General features: G+C 41.3%; 3 protein-coding genes and 1 long non-coding RNA gene across 9 annotated transcripts in view; 3 read left to right on the top strand and 1 right to left on the bottom strand.

Moving 5' to 3' along the window:
• The window catches only part of MTERF3 (mitochondrial transcription termination factor 3), a 20,092-nt gene extending 7,960 nt beyond the window's left edge, over positions 1-12,132 (top strand). For 2 of the 5 annotated variants that reach the window (XM_080647054.1, XM_080647053.1), the window contains exons 5-9: positions 3,760-3,949; positions 8,729-8,876; positions 9,211-9,282; positions 10,391-10,552; positions 11,839-12,132. In XM_080647054.1, the coding sequence (XP_080503180.1) occupies positions 3,760-3,949; positions 8,729-8,876; positions 9,211-9,282; positions 10,391-10,552; positions 11,839-12,033 (767 nt within the window). In that variant the 3' untranslated portion in view covers positions 12,034-12,132. Of the gene's footprint in view, positions 1-273; positions 383-1,252; positions 1,386-3,759; positions 3,950-8,728; positions 8,877-9,210; positions 9,283-10,390; positions 10,553-11,838 lie in introns of all 5 variants that reach the window. The other 3 variants (XM_080647056.1, XM_080647055.1, XM_080647052.1) reach the window with 3 other exon arrangements.
• LOC308236908 lies at positions 4,021-16,992 on the bottom strand. The gene is made up of 3 exons (XR_013959351.1): positions 16,371-16,992; positions 15,789-16,008; positions 4,021-4,975 (listed from the first exon to the last, which is right to left on the bottom strand). It is a non-coding gene; the product is annotated as an uncharacterized lncRNA (long non-coding RNA).
• On the top strand, positions 15,155-15,611 carry LOC308236600 (large ribosomal subunit protein eL30-like; the record flags this gene model as incomplete). The annotated part of the gene is made up of 1 exon (XM_080646469.1): positions 15,155-15,611. Exon 1 carries the CDS (start codon positions 15,177-15,179, stop codon positions 15,609-15,611), a length of 435 nt encoding a protein of 144 aa, XP_080502595.1. The 5' UTR covers positions 15,155-15,176.
• On the top strand, positions 15,818-21,721 carry UQCRB (ubiquinol-cytochrome c reductase binding protein). 2 transcript variants are annotated; one of them, XM_080647058.1, is made up of 4 exons: positions 15,818-16,420; positions 18,508-18,579; positions 19,217-19,383; positions 20,292-21,721. In XM_080647058.1, exons 1-4 carry the CDS (start codon positions 16,402-16,404, stop codon positions 20,367-20,369), a joined length of 336 nt encoding a protein of 111 aa, XP_080503184.1. In that variant the 5' UTR covers positions 15,818-16,401; the 3' UTR covers positions 20,370-21,721. The 2 variants fall into 2 exon arrangements, with proteins under 2 accessions (XP_080503184.1, XP_080503183.1); XM_080647057.1 differs by having other exon boundaries at positions 16,290-16,420; positions 19,217-19,472; positions 19,719-20,491.

Raw genomic sequence — 21,721 nt, 5'->3', positions numbered from 1 at the left:
CTTTGTTCCTCAGGCCACATTTTCCCACACCTTCCACTGGCCTCTCAGGACAGTTTTTCCTACAGTCAACCCTACAGATGATGTATTTGTTCCATTTCCCCACTACCCCAACCTTCCTCCTGGAGCCGACTGTCCCCCTGGATTTGATGGGTTCTCTCTAGGACTGCTCCAGAAGTATCTGAGCTTGTTGACACAGAATGTGCTTGTTTTGGATAGTTGAAGGCACCCAAGGGATCTGCGAGCTCTTACTTAGTCCTCTTGTTTTCAATCTAGCACCTTACTGCAGCCTTCTGCTTTTTCCTTCATCTATGGGTCTGGCACTTCTCTTACTTGATTTTCCCAGATGATGACCCTTCTTTCTCCTGGAGGATTGAGAGGACAGGTAAGTAAGGAATTATCTCAGATTCATCTAGTTTAGGTCCTCACTTTTCACTGAAAAGTTGGGAGCTTCCTAACGTGGTAGTCTTCTCATCAGCAATATTGCCCTGATAATCTCTCTAAGGTTAGTGCTCTGTCTAAAATGCAAATAAATTCAACTGTCAGTAACCTACTTGAAATCTTTCAAAGCTTTCCCATGGCTTCAAAGTTCTTCCTGGTCCCCCACTGACCTTTTTAGCTTCCCTGCTTGCCACCCTTCCTTTGGTTGGTCATCTTGGGCAACTGGAGAACTTAATTCAAGTTCAAGTAACTTCTGAAATATCTTCTCTGACCTTCCAAACAGAGTGGCCCTTCTCTGGGCTCACCCCCTCCTTGCTTCAATCCTAGCACTAATAACATAGTGATTGTTTACTCGGGTCCTTGTGCAAGTGCCTAAATGTATAGGGAATGGTCATGTTCTCAAGAAGCTTCACGAATTCACAAGCACCTAAATACACACATACGAATAGCTAGAAGGCAAGGAGGAAAGTGATAAGTCCCATATAAGGGACACAAATAAAGCGACGTGTGGGTTCAAAGGGGAGAGAAAGATGACTTCTGCTGCAAGCAGGGGAGCCAGTGTCCTTCCTCTTAGAACAGCTTTCCCAGCTTGTGATCGGTGCTCTGGGTAAAATAACAGGGTCCCTACCTTCAGATAACTTACAGTACACCTAGGGCTGTGGACTGTGTGTCAGGCATTCCTTCATCTGTATGCTGATACTCAGGTGCACATCTAAGAGATAACCTAAATGACAGGACTGTAGAGGAACCATGATTGCACTGTCAGGCAGTATTTCTGAGGACCTGGTGATCTACTTCTCTGTTTGCTTCCCAGATCTGTTTTCTGCCTTTCTCTGCCTGTTCTCCATCCCAGGAGGCTAACATCTGTGCACGAGGGTTCCTTTGCCAGCCTGCTTCTGGGCTGCTTGAGCCCAGTGAGAGGCACCTGCAGGAGGAGAGGGAGGCAGGTAGGAGTATTTTTTTCCTGTTCCCTCCCTGCTCTGGGTCATGTAACTGTCTCCTCCATGACAACAGCTCCTACTGAGAAACCCTTTCTTAATTGCTTCCAGCTCCCTCTAAGTGTGGGTCATACTTTTTCTTCCTGTGTCTTTAGCTCTAGGCGTGCCCTCATTTGTTCTCTTAATTCTGCTCACACCACTGTATAGAGTCCCTCCATTAAAGTTGTTTTCATTTTAACTTTCTAGGGCAATTTCCTTTGCCTGCCAGACCCTGATTGATACAGTAAATATGTGTTACACTAACCGAACACAACAGTAATGTTTGTAGTGACTGAAATGATGGGATAAAGCCAACTTAGACTGTGGTCACCTAGAAGTTAGAATCATTATTATTCATTTTATATATCCCCAGAACCTACCAGAAGGGCCTGGTCCATAGTAGGCATTCATGACTATTTTTTCAAGTTAATGAAATTGTAAGCCCATGATTTGTGCTGACAGCAGTGTGCCCTCCTGATGAGATTCAGCTCTCCTTTTGCTGTGAAAAAGCAGCTTTTCAGGATTTTTGTTTCAGCACAGTCAGGATGTGACAGCTCATGCTGAGCAAGGCACTTTAGCACATGTAAGCTGTAATATTTAGTTAAATTTGAAGTCTGAACCCTTTATGTTATTTTTAAAGCATCCCTTCCCCCATTTTGCCCAGATTTTTGAAACTGGTTTCTAATTTATTTATCTGTCCATTCAAAAATTTCATTTTTTAACTTAATATTTTAAATTGCAAAAAAATTATATCGAGTTGTTAAAAGTGCAAATATTACAAAAGAAAGAACTCTTACCCTCTCTACATTGTCAGTTCCACTTTTCCAAAGGTAACCCTCATTATCAATTTATGGAGTGACTTGCCATACCTTTTTCTATGCAAATATTACCATACAGAAAGTTATACATAGGTTTTGTACTTTTACGTAGTCAAATTTAATATTATTTTTTAAATTCTGTTTTCTTCTAGTAGTTTTAAAGTTGGTATACTTTAGGCTTATATCTATATGAAATTAATTTTTGAATCAGATATAGAAGGAATTCTTAATTTTTTCCAAGTGGTCCCATTGTATTCTACTGAATAGTTTTCCCCTTTTGATTTGAATGCCACTGTTACTGTAGGCCAGATTTTTAGTTCATCCTGGATCTGTTTCTGGTCTTCATTCTGTGTGTGTCTCTAGACTTTTTCTGCTTTCAAGCATCTTATGTCAATACCTGTTTACCCAGAAATTTGAGTTTAGAATTATATATGGATCTAAAAATACCAAATTATATTTTTTCTACTTGTAGACACCATTAGAGAATGTTTTTATTTCATTGCTTTTATATTTTAGACTGCAAAGTTGCATCTATAAATCAGTTTGAGTTATTTTTAACCTGATGAAATATGTTAATGAATATGACATTTGAATCTAAAATTAGGGTCTTACATTATCCTTAAATGTTTATTCTAAAGTAAGGAATAGGCCTTTCCTATTTGTTTATTTTTTTAAATCACGTAAAAGGAAAAAAATGAGAGACTAAAGTGCTCGATTTTAATGAGAATTTTGAATTACAGGTTACTTTGATTCTCTGCCTGATTAATGCTGACACCTAATTATATCCATACCCAAAGAATGATTTGAAATAACAACTTGATATTTCCCCTTTTTACTCTTTTCTCCTTGTGTGGTTTACTTAGATCACCGAGGAGTAGGTGAGGGTTAGAGGTTGTATCCTTTCTGCTCTGTCGGGTACTTGAAGGCTGTGGTGTTCACCTGCTCTCGGACAGACGTTTCTTGAGCTCCTTCAAGATGCTTGTCTCTGTGCTAAAGACCTGGGAGTTACAATGATGAGTAAGACATAGGGTCCTTTGTATTCTCCTATGGAGGGGATCATAAGCATATTTTAAAATAATGCTTGTTACTAAGAAAATGATTTTTTATAAAACTTCAAAGAAACTTAATTTTATTCATATGGTTTGTTGCCCTACAGAAGTTCCAGTTAGGTGATTACTGTGGAGCTCATTAGGGGCTCATAAGCATCCTTCAAACTATACTCAGGAGACCATAGAGAATGGTGATGATACTAATCTGACTTAATGACTTTGTTTTGAGTGGTAATTTAGCCCCTTATACACTGTTTTCCTCTATATATGACTTTGAAATAAATATTGTTTTCATTTTTATTTATTTTTATTTCTGCAACCAGTTTAGTTGAAAATACTTTGAAGTTTCCATTGGCCTTTCTCAGTTCTCCTTTGGATAGGTTGTTGATCTCCATCACTAATTTCTTAAACGTCTGTTCTGAAGTTTAATGACTGAGTTAAGCAGTTCTCTTCAAACAATGTTTGTATTTATTACAGGAGTGGACTTGTCCAAGATAGAGAAACACCCAGAAGCAGCCAATCTCCTTCTGAGACTGGATTTCGAAAAAGACATTAACCAAGTACTCCTGTTCCTTAAAGATCTGGGTATAGAGGATAGCCAACTGGGAGCGTTCCTGACGAAAAATTATGCTATTTTCTCGGAAGACCTTGAAAATCTTAAAACCAGGTAGGATTTTTAGAATGATTCCCACATAACCCATGAAGTAATTCTGAAGGAAATATATGTATTGTTTTTTTAAGTCTTAGCTGCACAAGAAGCAACCGAGAGAATGAACATGAATATTATTGTTTTGTTTGGACTTTATCAAAATTAAGAATCTAAAACAGGTGTTGTTTTTTTTAATTCAACAGCCCATTCTTATTTTTATATGAAAACAAAAACATCAAACATAAAAACTTTTTGCTGAGTCAGCACTTAACTGTTTCTCTTTGGAAACTGGGTTAAGTTTTCTTTTAAATCCATTAACAAATGTCAGGATTATCTGAGAGTGCATTTAAAGTTAAGAAAGTCTGAACGTTTGTGTTCTTTACTAGCTAGTTTTTGAAGGTAAACATTTGACATTCTCTCTGCAAATTATTGTATAATTTGCTTAATCGTTCTCATAAGTTAGCTATTTTAGTACCTTTTTTTGTGTGTCTTTCAATACAACTTCTATAAACACCTTTGTGCTTCATTCAACATTCAAAGAATTTATTGAATCTGTGATGTGAATACAGTGAGATAGTATTGATCTATGAGATAAGGATTCTGTTAGGCATTGGGAACACCATAGATAACAAAACAGCCCCGGTCGTGATTCACACTTTGAATTCATCAGCACCCCCACCTCTCACCTCAGTCACTCCCTGTACTCCCAGGTTTGCTGAATGGAGCGCTGTTACCTGTGGCCCCACTCAGAAATGCTGGTGTTAACTTGGGCCCCTCTTTTAGCATCCACATCCAGTAAGTCACCTTGCTCTGTCGATTTTACCTTTTTATATCTCTCAAGTCAGCCACTGCGTTTCTCTTAATCTTCACTTCGAATGCTTTACCTCAAGTCTTCATCATTTTGCACCACGATTACTGCAGCCATCTCCTAGCTGGTCTGCCTCCAGTCTTCGCCCCCAGACTCTTCTCACTCTGATGTTGGGCCTCACCACATTTCAGAGAGCTTTGGAGTTCCTTAATCTTCATAGTTTGATGGCCTTTTTTCTGCACCAGGAAAAAAACAGAACAGCACATTTCCTTACATTGAACAATTTGAGCCCTTATTATAAAGCAAAGCACTGGGCTAGACTTCAGTCATGTAAGACGGTCACGCTCTCTCCCTTCATGGACTTCATTGCAGTACAGGGGAGGGGAAGAATGACTCTGGGAAACTCAGTCTGACATGTCCACATCTCCTCCCGGCGTCTGGAACACTATTGTCTTCCCATTCAAAAACCTACTTGCCCTTCTTGCTCAAGATTAATTCCGAGGAATCTTGAGCGTACCAGGAGGTGGGGGTCATTGGGAGCCATTACAGTACTTCCTACTGTAGTACTATTATAAAGGCCCCATTTTATAGGGGAGGCACAGAGAGGTTAAATAATGTGCTCAAGATTACGTAGCTAGTGGCAGGCCTGGGATTCAAACCCAGTTAGTCTAATTCCAGAGCCCTGGCTACTACACCTGGCTGTACTGTCTCTTTACTTTTAATTCGATGAGGGAAACTTAAGTGTAAAAGGAGTTTGTTACACATGCTCCTAACAACTAAGGAGTATTCTCATACAGATGGTAGTCGAATGGTTCCTAAACCTGGCTGACAAATTAAACTGTGGAGCATTTTTAAAATTAATTTGAGTATTTTAATAGGTAATTTATCCACATGTACTCGAAAGGATGTACAATGAAAAAGAAGCTTTATTTAACTGAGGTTAGCTTCTAGCTTTGGTTTATGTACAGCATTCTTACTTTCTAGAATTTCTATAACAGCACTGATTTCATATTGTTTTCTTTTTAATGAAGAAAGTCTTAAAGTCTTTTAATGTCATACCACCTTACCCAGCAGGATTTTAGTTGGAGATTGTACCTATTGTCCTTTTTATCTGATCTCTGACTAAAAACATTGGTTTCTAAATATAGAAATAGGAATGGCTCATAAAACCCAACATCTGTATCCTGATGCGGGTGGTACTTGTCTTTTGTAGTCCTAAACTGGTTAGTGTGAAACAGTCCCACTTCCTCAAAGCACCACTTCCAGTGGTGCACACACTACAATTGCCTTTCAAACTAGATGTGTGTTCACTGTGTTATATAACTGTGGTTCCTTTACCTAACATGCCTCATCTAACATCTTTTTCCCTGATCAACCACATCCTGGGATCCAGTGTATAAATCGAATATTAAATGTCTTGTGCATAACTATTCTAAAGGATCTTATTTTGTGTACTATATCTATCGGATTAGTATACATTGCCATATAATGTATAAAGAAAAGTCTACATATGAATAATGCAGCCAACTATCCAAGTGTCATACCAACTAAAGCTCAAATAAACCTTGAACGGTAAAAAAAAAAAGTAATCCTCCTTTCTGCCTACTTACTACTGTCCCTCATCCTCCTTCTAAAAGCTATCCATGGAGACAGCTACTGTTATCAAGTTTTTTGTTCAACCTGCTAAGAATGTTCTACTGTACACAAGCATATATGCATTTCTTTGTACACACATACACATGAGCACACATACATACAACTGGTAACATTTATACATACTACTAGAGGCCTGATGCATGAAATTCGTGCAAGCGTAGGCCTTTGCAGCCCCGGCTGCCTCAGCCCTCCCAGCCAGACCCGGCTGCCTCAGCCCTCCCAGCCAGCCCCGGCTGCCTCAGCCCTCGCAGCCCCACTTTGTCCAGAAGGTCATCTGGGTCTGACGGTTCAGCGTTCGGCTGATTTGCATAGTATGCTTTTATTATTTATAGATTCTGCACCCCACTTTCTTACGTTAGCTATATGTTGTAGATAGTTTGATATTGGTGCTTCCTATTCTTTTTTTATCCCTCGTGTAGTTCATACTTTGAGTCTTTGTAGTCCCTTATTTGTAAATATGGTGGTTGTTCGTGATCTACTGTTTCAATGAGGCTGCAGTGACTCTCCTTGTATAGACATCATTCCACACATATTGGTGTGTATCTGTAGGAAAGATCTCTAGAAATGGGTGGGGGTGATTATAGGTCAAAGGATGTGTGGGTTTGTCGTTTTAATAGGCATTGACAAATTGTCCCTCATATAGGTGGTAGTTGTCCAATTTATACTCCCCACCAACATTGTACAGAGTGCCAGTTGCCCTATTATCCTCACTAAAATGGTGTTACCAAACTTCATGATTTCAGTTCATTTTATAGATAAAAATAATGTCTTGTTGTTTTTGAAATGATGTTTTGAACATCAAATGTTTGGAGCATTTTTCATATGTCTATTTTTAACATGTAAATGTTTTCCGAAGTAACAGTCATTTGAATATCTATAATAATAAAAGCATAATATGCAAATTGACCAAACGGCCGAATAGCAGAACCGTCCAGATGACCACGCTATGACACACACTGGCACCAGGCCAGCCAAGGCAGGTGTGATGCAATTGTTCCAGGGGCCCCACCATCACCCCACGATCGCCCCACAGATGGAGGCCCAGGCCACTGGCCAGCGGGGTGATCAATCGGGGGGGCGGGGGGGGGGCTCCGCAGTCACCCCAAAGAGGGAGGCCCAGGCCACCCCCTGCGGGGCGATCAATTGGCGGGCTCCGCGGAACTGGGGAACAGGGGGTGTGTGGCAGCGGACACGGGCAGTGCCAGGCCAAGGCAGGTGTGGGCGGGGGCGGGGCCGTGAAGCTGTGCCGCTAAGCCGGGGCTGCAAAGCCAGCAGCCAGGGGAAGGAAGGCCTACCCTTGCACAAATTTCATGCATCGGGCCTCTAGTAAAATATAATGTCTGACACATGGTATAGAAATATCATAAGCGTTAAAGGGAGGCATAGAACTTAGTTGAAATCTCAATTTGCCATTAAGTAGCTGGTAGTTTTATAAGTTACATAATTTCTCTGGATCTATGTGTTTTCAAATGTAATATGGAAATTTTATCTGGTTCACAAGGTTTGTGTGAGGTTTTTGTTTTTGTTTTCTTGGTAAGAATTAAACAAGATAATGTCCTGATATATTTTAGACATTTACTAGTAATAAAACTGACTTTTACTCTGTTTATAGATTTTTAAAAATCAATACTGTTATTTTATAGTCAGACTTTCTATATTTCACTACCTTATTTTGGTTTCCAGAAATTTAGCAGGCCATGTCTTCATTATTAACAAAATACATATTGAAAGACTACAGTAAAAATTAGTTATGAAAATACATACTTAGTAAATGCACTAAAATTCCTTTGTTTCTCTGAGATACTAAAATAAAATCCCTCTCATACTTAAGAGTCTTTCTTTGTAAAAAGAATTCTGAATCTATTTTCTTAATTTGTGTATTTTCTTTTCTTAGACCAAAAAAAAATTCTTAAACAGAATCCATTTCTTTTTTTCTTTTTTTTCTATCAAGTACCTAAGTCAGATTAACTGAAAAGGTTATTATTTTCTGCTTTTAACTGTAAATGGGGACCATTCTATAGTTGGATGGATGCTTGATTTAACCATATTTGGGCCATTACTATAGAACTAGAGGCCCGATGCACAAAATTTATGCAAGAAGCTTGGCCCTCACAGCTGCAGCGGCTTGCCTTGGCCCTCACAGCCCCGGCTTTTGTCCTAAAGGTCGTTTGGCTGTCCAGTCTAATTAGCATATTATGCGTTTATTGTTATAGATGGGATTTTTTATTATTTTATTTTGGGGGTATGGAGGTCTTTTTAAAAACAGTAGTTATTTTGGAAAGTAGCATGCACTAGTAAATGTTTATCACGTATGTGTATTTGTGTTTCTTTAGAGTGGCTTATCTACAGTCAAAAAGTTTCAGTAAGTCAGACATCACACAGATGGTCTGGAAGGCGCCATTTTTGCTGAATTTTTCAGTGGAAAGACTGGATAACAGACTGGGATTTTTTCAGAAAGAACTTGAACTTAGTGTGAAGAAGGTAAAGAAATGGGGAGAAATTTTGTATTTCCAAGTCAGCTACATTTAGTAATTGTTAAATCTCATGTTTCTAACAGCTATGAATGAAGAAGCCTGCTAGCTTAAACATGTAGCTGTATTATTTTATAATATTCCATCCAATTGTTTCCTTTTGTTTTTAGTATGTTTTTTTCCTCAAACAGTTTTACATTTATGTATTTATGGGGTTCCTAGCCCTTTTCTGAGGGTCATTTTAGAATTTTTAGTTTTGTGTTTTCTTGAAATGCTTTGGTTTCCCATATAGTAATGGGAACTAGTTGCACATATAGTAATGATAGACTGTTTTATAACCGCAGACTAGAGATCTGGTAGTTCGTCTCCCAAGGCTACTAACTGGAAGTCTGGAGCCCGTGAAAGAGAACATGAAGGTAGGATGACTTTAAGCTTTTGAGAAATCAGCTTCTTTCTCGAAGTGTTTAAGTCCTCTGAAGAGGATAGATTTTGCTGTTGTCATCTTAAAGAAAACTATATTATAAATGAAGTTCCTCCTAAAAAGATGAAAATAGAAAATGATAAATATCTAGCAAGCTATTTGTTTTAGGTGATAATATGTTCACATGTTCACCCGGTGTTACATGAGTAAGTCACCTTGCAGACACGGATGCCTGTAATCCTAGGTATGTGGGTGGTCCCTGGAAACTGCTTCTGTTGCCAGTACAGAGCCTTTGTCTGTGTCGCGCAGGTGGGAGATGAGTTTTGGAGACTGGATCCAGAAAGCTTCTGTGAAGAGCAGTGGCCAGCACAATGCTCTCCTTACACCTGTGCCAATTGCCGGCTCTGGTTCTATCACAGAACATACCAGACAGTCTTCACCGTTTTTCTCCCAGCGAATAGCATAGAGCCAAGGGCAGCTGACTAGTTAGTGTACAGAGCTGTAGTAATATTTGAAATTGCTACCTCAGGCCTCACAGTGTTTTCTGAGGTGCTCACAGTGTTTTCTCTTCAGTTGTAAAAGTTGTTGGGCACCTGCCCCCACACTGTGCTGGAGGGAGGCCTGCTCTCATGGAGCTTCCAGTCTAGTGGGGAGAGCGTGGGGAGTGATACAAGCCGGGGACTGGTGGGGGCGCTCAGGCTGCACACAGAAGACCGAACCCACGTTTGGGTGTGTAGTTTTTTCATCTCTGGAATTTGGACATGTAGTGTTTCAGATAACACTTGGGAGCAGAGGCTCAAAAAGCACTTTGAAAATCTTACTGCTGTATGGTAGGGCCCAAAACGACAACCTGGCCGGGTCTCCCAAGCCACCATCATTCTGAGAGCTCCTTCTGGACCTCCCATGCTGTGAGCAGCTCATTCTCAGGAGAGGGGCTTGGAATTCAGGTTACTGCTACGATCCCGATCCCGTGAGGGCAGTGGCATAGCTGTCTCCAGACTTTACAGTCCTTATTTTAAATATTAAAAGAATCAATGTGTCCTCTGGCATAGTACCAAGATAACCTTCTATTCATGATTTATAGCAACTCTACTTTCTTTTAGGTTTATCGTCTTGAACTAGGTTTTAAACATAACGAAATTCAACATATGGTCACCAGAATCCCGAAGATGTTAACTGTGAACAAAAGGAAACTTACAGAGACCTTTGATTTTGTGCACAACGTGATGAGCATCCCCCACCACATCCTTGTCAGGTTCCCACAGGTAAGGCGCTCAGCTCTGAGAGCCGTCCCTGCCCTCCCTCTGCCGCCGCTCTCCAGCATAAGGCTGCTCGCTCGTGGAAATGCCTTGCTGTTTGCGAAGGAGCTGGACCAGATGCGGTCTGGTTCTGAGAGTTGTGTGAAAGTCCTATTTCTTTTGCCCATCTTTTTATCAAGAAACACTTTGGAGCAAAGGCTCCAAAAGCACTTTGAGCCCTAGCTGATTTGGCTCAGTGGATAGAGCATAAGCCTGGGGACTGAAGGGCCCTGGGTTCAATTCCGGTCAAGGGCACATACCCAGGTTTCGGGCTCCATCCCCAGTGTGGGGCATGCAGGAGGCAGCCAGTCAGTGATTCTCTCTCATCATTGATGTTTGTTTTTCTCTCTCCCTCTCACTTCCTCTCTGAAATCAATAAAAATATATTTTTAAAAAACAACAACATACACACATAGATTTGAATCACCCCAAACTCAGATTCTTGAAACCCCAGTTGTAGAACTGTTGCTACTGTATTGGGACTCTTAGACTCCTAGTGGTCTGGGTGGTAGCGCTGGGAAAACAAAACAAAACTTATCAATGGAACAATACATTGACAATAGGCTGTGAGGAAACTGATACAGACTAAGTTTCTGACAGGTGCGTTTAAAATTCTGGTGAAACTAATTGTCTCAAGCAAATAACAGTTACTGTTGGCACAGCAATTTTATGATTAATTAACATGGAAAACAATTATAACTTAATAGGTATGGTTAATTTGTCATTTCAGAGCAGAATGGTGGACGGTAAAGGATAATGACATGAGGAAATCTCTCGTTAAGGAAAGATGTTATATTCAGGATTCCATAAAACTCTGTCTCCCCACTCCCTCTGCGCTTCTCTGAGGCAGAGCTGGAGTCCACATCAGGGAGGAGGGAATCAGTAGTTCTCAGATAATTTAACGTGTTAAGTCACCAGTGACTGACACTATCCATCCGGAAGACAGTCTGGACGCTTTACGTGTTAATGAATCATTAACAGAATGAAATTTTCTTGTCTCTGGATTGATTAGTCAGTGTTCTTTGACCACAATGTAGCCCTTAATTTTTTTATAATTGTTCTGTTGGTAAGTTTTGAGTCCCTTTTTAATCATAATTTCTTAGTGGAAGCTATAAACCTTGGACATTTATCAGATTTACTGAGCATGTGGTCAATACTTGACATTTGTTAGCCTATTAAAATTTTTAGCCATATAAACATTTTAATAGTTCATCTTTCAGTGCATAATTTTTTAAAACTCTTTTCTTTTGTAGGTATTTAATGCAAGGTTGTTTAAAGTCAAAGAAAGACATTTATTTCTGGCCTATTTAGGAAGAGCACAGTATGATCCAGCAAAAGCTAACTACATCTCTTTGGACAAATTGGTATCAGTGCCTGATGAAATATTTTGTGAAGAGATTGCCAAAGCCTCAGTACAGGACTTTGAAAAGTTCTTAAAAACTCTTTAGTTTTTGATGAATGTTAAAATGTAATCATGTGAAGTACGAATATGTATTAATAAATTAATATACTTCAAAATAAATGCCTTGAACCTCAGGTGATATTGGAAACAATTTCTTGATGTTGTAAATTTGGGTACACTTCTGATCTTTCTTAAAAGTTCCTAGTGACTTAATTCTTTGACTCAACCATTTCCTTCCTTCTGGGGAAGGAGAAAACTCACAATAGAGCAAGCTTAGAGAAACAGCCGGTTTTACTGTATATAGGCTGGCGTTGTCATTTTTTGGTGAAGATGAGAAGCGGAGGATTTTCCTCTTAAAGTCACAGGGCTTTTATTTTTTTAATCTTTTTTATTTTAGAGAGGAGAGGGAGAGAGAGAAACATCAATGATGAGAGAGAATCATTGATCACCTGCCTCCTGCACACTCCCTACTGGGGAATGAACCCCCAACTCAGGCATGTGCCCTGACCTGGAATCAAACCGTGAACTCCTGGTTCATAGGTCGACGCTCAGCCACTGAGCCACGCTGGCTGGGCAGTCACAGGGATTTTAAAGTGGTTTTATCACAAGACATCTATATTTTCCTTGAAATGTTAAATGAGTTTCTGGAACATACTGTATTTATTTACTATCTACTACTCACCTAATGCTACAAAACACATGCAATTTTGGACTATTTGCAGGCGTCCTCAAACTACGGCCCGCGGGCCACGTGTGGCCCGCCGAGGACATTTATCCGGCCTGCCGGGTGCCGCTGCCTGTCATGCTTAGCAGCTGACTCGTCCCGGGCCCGCAGTGCGCATAGGAATTTGTTCATATTATTTTTTTTTAAATTATAGTCCGGCCCTCCAACGGTCTGAGGGACAGGGAACTGGCCCCCTATTTAAAAAGTTTGAGGACCCCTGATTTACAGTGTTGTCTTCCCAAGCAGATACTCAGTATTGCCCACAGGTGGCTGATAATCAGGAAAGGAAGAAGAACTGGGAGGAAAGCAGTTTGAAGGAAAGTAGATGTCAATGAGACAGTAAAAGGTCAGGACAAACTTTTGACTTACTGCCTGTATAGAAAGATTTATAACAAATTGAGACTTTTTTTACATTTATCATTGAGATGTGTAATCCTGGGCAAATGATTTAACCTGTGAGTCTGAGTCTTTGGAAAACGAGGCATCATGACTTCAGTTATCTGCCTTACGCTCTCAAGACTGAATAGAATGTTCACCCTGGGGACCCCTAGGGAATCACACCTGGCATTTGCACTCACATAGTTTCCTCCAGGATGGAAATGAGCCAATGCGATTTGGTCCCCCGGACATTATCAAGCTTCTGAAGAGGATTGATAAGCACTTGCAGATTGGGTCTTATCCTCTTGGTGTAAAGTGATTCCTGGCCAACTCTCAGCCGTTCCAGCGATGCCAACTGCATGCCAGACATGTGAGTGCAGAAGCTATCTGAATATTCCAGCCTCCGCTGATACATGGAGCAAAACTACTGGCTCAGTTCAGAATTGGGAGAAATAATAGTGTTTTACACCAGTATTTGTTGGACACCAGTATTTTGTGGTGTGTTAGATGTCCTGAGACCTCCGGAGAAATTTAATTTGTAATTGGTCAGGGCCAATATAGCGGCCTTCCTGTTACTGGTGATGTCCTGAATAGTCCCAAAACTTCAAGTGATTTAAAACCACCAGCTTCTGCCCTTGGACTGCAGCGTCCTGGGTTTGATTCTGGTCAAGGGCACATACCTTGGTTGCAGGCTCAATCTCTGGCCCCAGCAACCAATTGAGTGACTCTCTCGACTCTCACACATTGATGTTTCTCTATCTTTACCCCCTCCCTTCCACTCTCTAAAAATCAATGGAATGATGTCCTCGGGTGAGGATTAACAACAACAACAAAAAAAAACTAATGAATACCAGCAAACATCCAGGCACTCGAGATTCCATGCCCGCAGGAGCTGGATTTTGTGACAGTCCTGGGTATCTGATCCCCTCACAAGATCTTCCTTCTCTTACCACTGAAGCTTACGGGGTAAGGAGGAAGGAACAGGAGTTTGCTGAGTACTTGTACAAATGTACTGCATGTCTTTACATCTTTCTGACCATTTACTGATAGGTAAATGTGTTTAGTTATGCATAGAAGGGACATGAGAAACTGTAGTGGCACAAGGAAAAAGAGAGAAGGCAACAGAATTTTAGAACTGGAATGGCCTAAGATGGTTCGATCTAACCTTTTGAACGTAAGAGATGGATTCTACTGTCCTAGCTCTCAAGACCAAAGAAAACAAAAGTAGGTGTTGGTGGGTAGTTGCTGTGAACTGAATTGTGTCCCCCTCACAATTCACACGTTGAAACTCTAACCCCCAATGTGATGGCATTTGGAGGTCATGAGGGGATTAGTGCCCCCTTACAAAGAAGAAACACCAGAGGTGGCTCTCTCCCTGCCCTGTGAGGCCTCAGTGAGAAGACAGCCCACTACAAGCCACAGGAAAGAGCTCTCACCTGAAACTGACATACTGACACCTTGACAGGTCTCCATCTTCCAGAACTGTGAGAAAAATGTTTTTAATTACTCAGTCTGTAATATTTTATGGCAGCCTTAGCTGAGAATTAGTAATGGGTCCTGGCCTGTATGGCTCAGTGGATAGAGGATGGGCCTGTGGACTGAAGGGTCCTGGGTTCAATTCCAGTCAGGGGCACATGCCGGGGTTGTGGGCTCGATCCCCAGGGGGGGCGTGCGGGAGGCAGCCAGTCAATGATTCTCTCTCATTATTGATGTTTCTGCCTGTCTCTCCCTCTCCCTTCCTCTCTGAAATCAATAAAAAAAATTTTTTAAGTGTTTTTATTTATTTTTTTTAATTGATTTTTTACAGAGAGGAAGGGAGAGAGATAGTTAGAAACATCAATGAGAGAGAAACATCGATCAGCTGCCTCCTGCACACCCCCTACTGGGGATGTGCCTGCAACCAAGGTACATGCCCTTGACCGGAATCGAACCTGGGACCTTTCAGTCCACAGGCTGATATTCTATCCACTGAGCCAAACCGGTTTCGGCAAAAAAAAATTTTTTTTTTTTAAAAAGAGCTTTCTCACTCCCCAGCCATCTCGGCAGCTGCATTTGGTGGGGGGACGTCCCACACTTGAGGCAAGAAGATGGTGGCTGCAAAGCAGATGAAAAAGTCTGAGTCGATCAACTCTAGGCTCCAACTCGTTATGGAAAGTGGAAAGTACGTGCTGGGGTACAAGGAGACACTGAAGATGATCAGACAAGGCAAAGCGAAGCTGGTCATCCTAGCCAACAACGGCCCAGCCTTGAGGAACTCTGACACAGAGTACTATGCCATGTGGGCCAAGACGGGGGTCCATCCCTACAGAGGCAATAATACTGAATTGGGCGCAGCGTGTGGGAAATGCTGCAGGGCATGCACACCGGCTATCATTGACCCAGGTGATTCTGATATCATTGGAAGCATGCCAGAACAGACTGGTGCAAAGGAAATCATGGGAAACCTTTCTTTAATAACATTGGCCAGAGCTTGCTTTAAAAAAACAAAAAAAAAAGTAGTAATGGTAGTTCACCATCACTGAATAAGCATCTGTCATACTAACTCACATGATTTTCTTCTGTCCCTAGATGTTTATGCCCTAGACTGAATATGTTGGAGCTGAGCCTTAAGAGTGTACTTGCTTTTACCTTAGTTGCATGCAAATTCTACCATACAGCTTAGATTTGAAATTAAATTCACGCCCCTCCCCTGAACCAACCTTTAAGCTTGTACTAAAATGGTTTGGTGCAGATCTTCAGCTGGAGAACCTGAAGGCCAGAGAGGGTTAGTGTCTTCTGGGTTACAAGTGTGGCATACGGCCCCGGAATGAAAGCGTCCCGAAGTTGTATCTGGAGTCTTCCCAGCTGTGCGTCCTTGGACAATTTATCCAACCCTTCTGAGCATGCTTTCTCCTCTCTCCAACAGGGATAATCCCAGTACTTAAGAATTAGAATTAAATGAGAGAATTGAACGGGAATATGTCCAGACCATGCTTAGCGCGTTGCTGGCCACAAGGGCGCGATTAATATCGCCCAAAGTCTCACAGCTCGTCACTAACAGAACCCAAGATACGGCCTTGGTGCCCTCATTCCTTCCCTGGGGTTTTCCCCATCACGTCACGCGGAACGCTTCTTGGAACCTGGCGCGTAATACAGCCGGCTTACTCCGTTGCTAAGGACTCCTCCGCACGACAGCTACCGTACGTCGCCGCCGGAACTGCGCCTGCGCGGGCGTCCTCCCGAGCCTCGCGACCCGAGTTGAGGCGCCTGCGCACTGGACCCCGCGCGCCTCTTGGACTTACCCAGTAGGCAACGCTTCAGTCTCGGGTCAAAATGGCGAGCCGGCCTACCGGTAGGTAATTGGTGTCCTAACTGCTGGGCATCGCTGCGCGGAACCTTTTATTCTCGCAGCAGCTTGCTGCTCTTCCTCTGCTCTCTCTCCGTGGCCGGTTCCGCGGCAGAAGGGAAGGGGCGGCCCCGGTCCAGCGTGAAGGCCGCCTTCCTCCTGCCCCCTGGCGACCCCAGCCAGGCTTGCCTAGGGGCTTGGGGTGCGGACCGGCTGTTGGTGAAGGTGCCCGCGGTGGCTCCGGCACCCCTGGCGTCCCATCTGCCTGCGCTGGGTATTCCTGCCGCTTGGCCTTAGAAGAGTTCAAGGGCACAAGGACATAACTGGGTGACTTTCAGCCAAAAGGAACTGAGTGCCTGCTGTGAGCCAAGTGCCGTCAGGTGCATGAGCGCGATGCATGCTCCCGAGCGGGTGTTAGTTTGCCCTTTACCCTGATAACCGAGGCAAAGCGGCCGGAGAAAATGGGATTGGCGGCAGCATTCCACCCCTCGCGCGTCCCAAACTGGGAATTAGAGGGAGCTGAGCAAAGGTGACAGGGAAGCTTCGAGTTTACCTTATCGGGGGACGTCAGCGTGGTCTGTGGATTTGAAGAAATCTGTATTTATGGTAGGCACCGAGACAAACATTTGTTATTGAATAGAAAGCTGAAATTACTGGAATATTTAAAACAGAACGGGAACATCAAATAGAACTTTACCTTTTTGTTGTTGTTCTTGTTGCCAATCTCTGCCCTCTGACGGTATGAATTGACGTAGCTGTTAAAAAAAATATTGGTCCCCTTCTCTGCCCTCAGCCATCGTGAAGCTCTTCACCAACCTAAGCGACATTGAGCTTTTTTGGGGGGTGGGGGAGACCCTTGAGAATCCATGATTTAATTTAACTTCAGGAATATTGAAGGCGCTCTGCCCCTCCGCAGTGTTTGGAGCCAGAGAGACCTGGCTGGCTTCCGTCTCGGCTTGGGTGACTTCTGTGAGACTTGTTCGTGCTTTTCAGGGACAGGCGTGCGAATCTGAGTAAAGCAAGTGGGTCTGTGCTTGGCACCCAATAAATGGTCCATGCATATTAATCATTCTCACCATCACTGGTTAATGCATTTACAAGTAACCGATTTTCTACAAGTATGTTTGTAGATTGTTGGCTCTTTGGTACTTGTTTGGCTCGAAGCCACGTTATCCATGGTGCTTAGTTTCCAAGGAGAGTTCGTTCCAAAGGCTTATACTCTGATGTACTAGAGGAGGGGCAAGGAGGGGCTGGAGGAAAAGGAGTTTGCTGGGCAAGGGGCTAACCCTAGACAGAAATTTAAAGGCGACTTTAAGCTTTCCCTACCTCCCCTTCTGTACCACATTTCTCCTGTAAACATCAGGCACTATCATGTTATTCCTCAAGGAGTTTTAACATTACCTGTTTCTTCTCATCCGTTTTCAAATATCCATTCCTTTGGTGGAAAGCTTGGGGGGTGGAAAATGGGCTGCTTTTGCTAGTCCTTTTTAATGTTAAATGACTAAGTAATGGTAGCAGAATCCTTCCAGAAAATACATACAGTTCTAAAGGGGGTAGCCAAGTAATAAAAAGGTAATGTAGAATACAAATTTTGGAGGATGAGGGTCATTGAGACCGCCACCCTATCCTGAAATTTCACCTTCTTTTCTTACAACACCAACTCCCTTTAAAAGGGAAGTTTAAATTTTTTACCTGTAATCTGTTTCTGAAACTACAAATAATTGAGAAGTTCTGAGTTTCTTTCCCATACCCCACCCCTTTATTTCTGATAGTTGCAGGGGGACATAAAGGAATGGCACGCTTGCCTTTGAGTGGCAATAATTGTACTCGTAAATCTTTTGTATATTAGGTGTTTGAGTTTACCTTTTTTTCCATGACTTGCCCAACTATTTTTTACCTGCAGTTTCTTTTGCTCATAGATAAAATAAGGAATTTTTATCTACAGTATATAGAGTATACACTGTTAAAAGGAAATACCTGCCTATGCTTGCACTCTCTAACCGGTTAACTATCAGAAAGAGGTTGCTTACCTATCAGCATTTTCGTATAGTACAATAAGTGAATTGTAGCAACTAACAGTGTGACAATATCAGTTGCAGCATCAAGCCGGTGGCTGGAGGGTATTCGAAAATGGTATTACAATGCGGCAGGATTCAATAAACTGGGTGAGTATCTGCACTTCCTTCTTCTGTTTTTTCTTTTTCTTTTTTCTGAGAGGAGTATTTTTGCAAAAGTCATTATGGGTCCAAAAAAGTAGCTAATTATGCTTGTATACATTAGAAGATGTTAAAATTAGGTCACATTTTATTGTTATGTTAAATCACATCCATTTTTTATTATTTTGAGAAGAGAGGGATAGACTTGTCTTAAATGTTTGAGGTGGAAATAATTTATGTTCTTGAAATATAGTAGCTGGACTTTTTCCGTAGTATACGCTCCCTCTCCCAACTCCTCCACTTAGCATTTAAAATTTAAGTTCTGTTTACTTTGAAAGTAGAGATTTTTCCAATTTGATTTGTGTTTAAAAACAAGGTAGACATTTTAAAATTTGTTTTAGATAAAATGTGAATTCTGTGGCAATAGATTTTAAAAGGCTCGTATATTGTTTCCGCAGTACCATTTTAGAAATAATCCACTATATAACCAATTATTATGTATGAAATACATTGAGCTTGATCATACCTAACTCTTGATATTTCACCCAAGTCTTAAGTTTATAAGTCATAAAGATATTTTACTCATTTTTTAAAAATTCCTGATTTTTGAGACACATATTCAATCTCTCTTATTTTCCTATCATAGGGTTAATGCGAGACGATACAATACATGTGAATGAAGATGTAGAAGAAGCCATCAGAAGGCTCCCTGAGAACCTGTATAACGACAGGGTGTTTCGCATTAAGAGAGCACTGGACCTGTCCATGAGGCAGCAGATCTTGCCTAAAGAGCAGTGGACGAAATATGAGGAGGTAGAACAGCTTCTGTGTATCTGGCAATATTGGCCACTAAGGATTGAGTATTACAGACAGAGAAACATTCATTTGCATAGTGCTTTAGGGTTCTTTTTTTTTTTTTTTTTTTTTAAATATATTTTATTGATATTTTACAGAGAGGAAGGGAGAGGGATAGAGAGCTAGAAACATCGATGAGAGAGAAACATCGACCAGCTGCCTCCTGCACACCTCCCACTGGGGATGTGCCCGTAACCAATGTACATGCCCTTGACCGGAATCGAACCCGGGACCCTTCAGTCCGCAGGCCGACGCTCTATCCACTGAGCCAAACCGGTTTTGGCACGCTTTAGGGTTCTTAATGTTGTCACAAATAAATGTCCTTATGACAGTATGGTGAGGTGATAGAGCAAATGTTAAGTTCATTTTAGAGACAAACATTGAGACGTAAACGTGAAGTGACTGTTCCAAAGTCACTAAGCGAGTTTCTAATATGTAACATCCAGGTCTTTTATTTCCCAGGCTGTGGTTCTCCCTCTACATTCTGCTCCCTGCTCAGATGAAAAAATGCTGTTCATGTGATCAGCCCATTGAGTGGCTCTCTAGCTCCCAGGAAGGACTCTGAAGCAAACCCTTGCCCCTAAGTGCACTGAAACTAGGCAAAAGCTTACAAACTCTCATTTCTTTTGCTTTTCTGCCAGACTTTCCTCTCATAACCTATCAAAGCAATTGATTACAATATCTTCATGGGTTTTAAATTTTAGAAAAGCAGACAGTTCTTTGTCTGCTAGAAAATATTTTTTTAAGTTGGAAATGAAATTTTCAATGACTTTCTTTTGTTGTTTAAGACCTATTGAGTGTTTGAAGTATACCAGTATGCGATGGTGATGGTGGCATATGATATTTTTCTCTTATTCGTTCTTTAGGATAAATTCTACCTTGAACCGTATCTGAAAGAGGTTATTCGGGAAAGAAAAGAAAGAGAAGAATGGGCAAAGAAATAATCATGGAATCAATCTGTGGATGCATCTGTCCTCAGTATTTTAATTATGTTGGTTAAACTTAAAATGCACAATTTAAAACCATCTGGGTTTCAAGTATATAAATAAATGTCTATTATAACTTTTGTTGGAGTTTTTGAATTCTAAACTTTATTCTTAATAACTACTGAATTTACTTATCTGTTAAATTCTTTTCAAACTTACAAGGTATTATTCAATTAGTGCTTAATGGCCTCCTGAGGCTAAGAGAAACCACTTTTTAAAAATTACATTTTTATTCCTCAACTGAGGGTATGTTTATTGATATGAGCGAGAGAGAAACATCGATGTGAGAAACATCAATTGGTTGCCCTCCGCATGCACCCCAACTGGGGATTGAAGTTGCAACCTATGTACATGCCCTGACCAGGAATCGAACCCACAGCCTATTTGGTACATGGGGCAACGCTCCAGCCAACTGAGCCATGTGGCCAGGGCTACGAAGCCATTTTAATCGATTTCCTTCACTGGTTGAATAACTTCTTGATTTGCTGAGAGATATAATATTCTTCCAAATAGAATAGTCACCTTGATATTGCATTTGTAGATTAGCAAGATACCTAGTAGCCTCTCTAGGGCCTAACTTGCAGGAATGGAATGGAGCAGGAAACAAGTGCCATCATTTTATCTGAAGCAAATTGCACTTGAGCAGACTGGCTCTCAGATTTCAAAAGTTACTGAATGCAGGAGAGAGGATCCACCCCCTGGTGTGCCAGAATTGAAACCACTGTTGTGCCCTCTGCAACCACTGCTCTCCAAATATAATTGAGTTCGCATCCTATCTTTTAAAATAGGATGGGTCTGTATAAGGTATATGTGTTCCTGTGTATTAGAAAACAAAAATCAGACAAAAATATAAAGACATTATATTTTCTCCCCATATCCCAGAGACTTAACGATTGTTAGAAAGTAGATAGTAATAATAGTTTGAAGTTTTAAGGTTATGGTAACTTTAAGAAATATATATTAAAACCATTCAATGATGTCATTGCCACCCCTAAATTCTAAAATGGTGTCTGTGGTGGAAGCGTGCCTAGAAGCCCAGCCAGTGGGAAAGGGACCCACCCTGGAACCTGCAGCCTGCACAGGGCTCTCCAAGCCCCTGCTGTGTATGGTAGGATCTTCCCTCAAAGAGCAAAACAGAAGTTTTGTTTCAGGTACAATTCCTAAAACTAAAAAAGCATGTGTGTACATATTTTATGTTTGTTTTCCACAAAATTAGGTATGTTGACATTTATTGATGTTTGACTTCTGCAGCATGAACATAATGTCTTAAAAATTTGCTGAAATATTAGATTAAATGTCCTAAGAGCCTC

This window comes from Plecotus auritus, assembly GCF_963455305.1.
Source record: "Plecotus auritus genome assembly, chromosome: 11".
In the NCBI taxonomy this organism is placed as follows: Eukaryota; Metazoa; Chordata; class Mammalia; order Chiroptera; family Vespertilionidae; genus Plecotus; species Plecotus auritus.
This window is presented reverse-complemented; position numbering and strand designations above follow the sequence as displayed.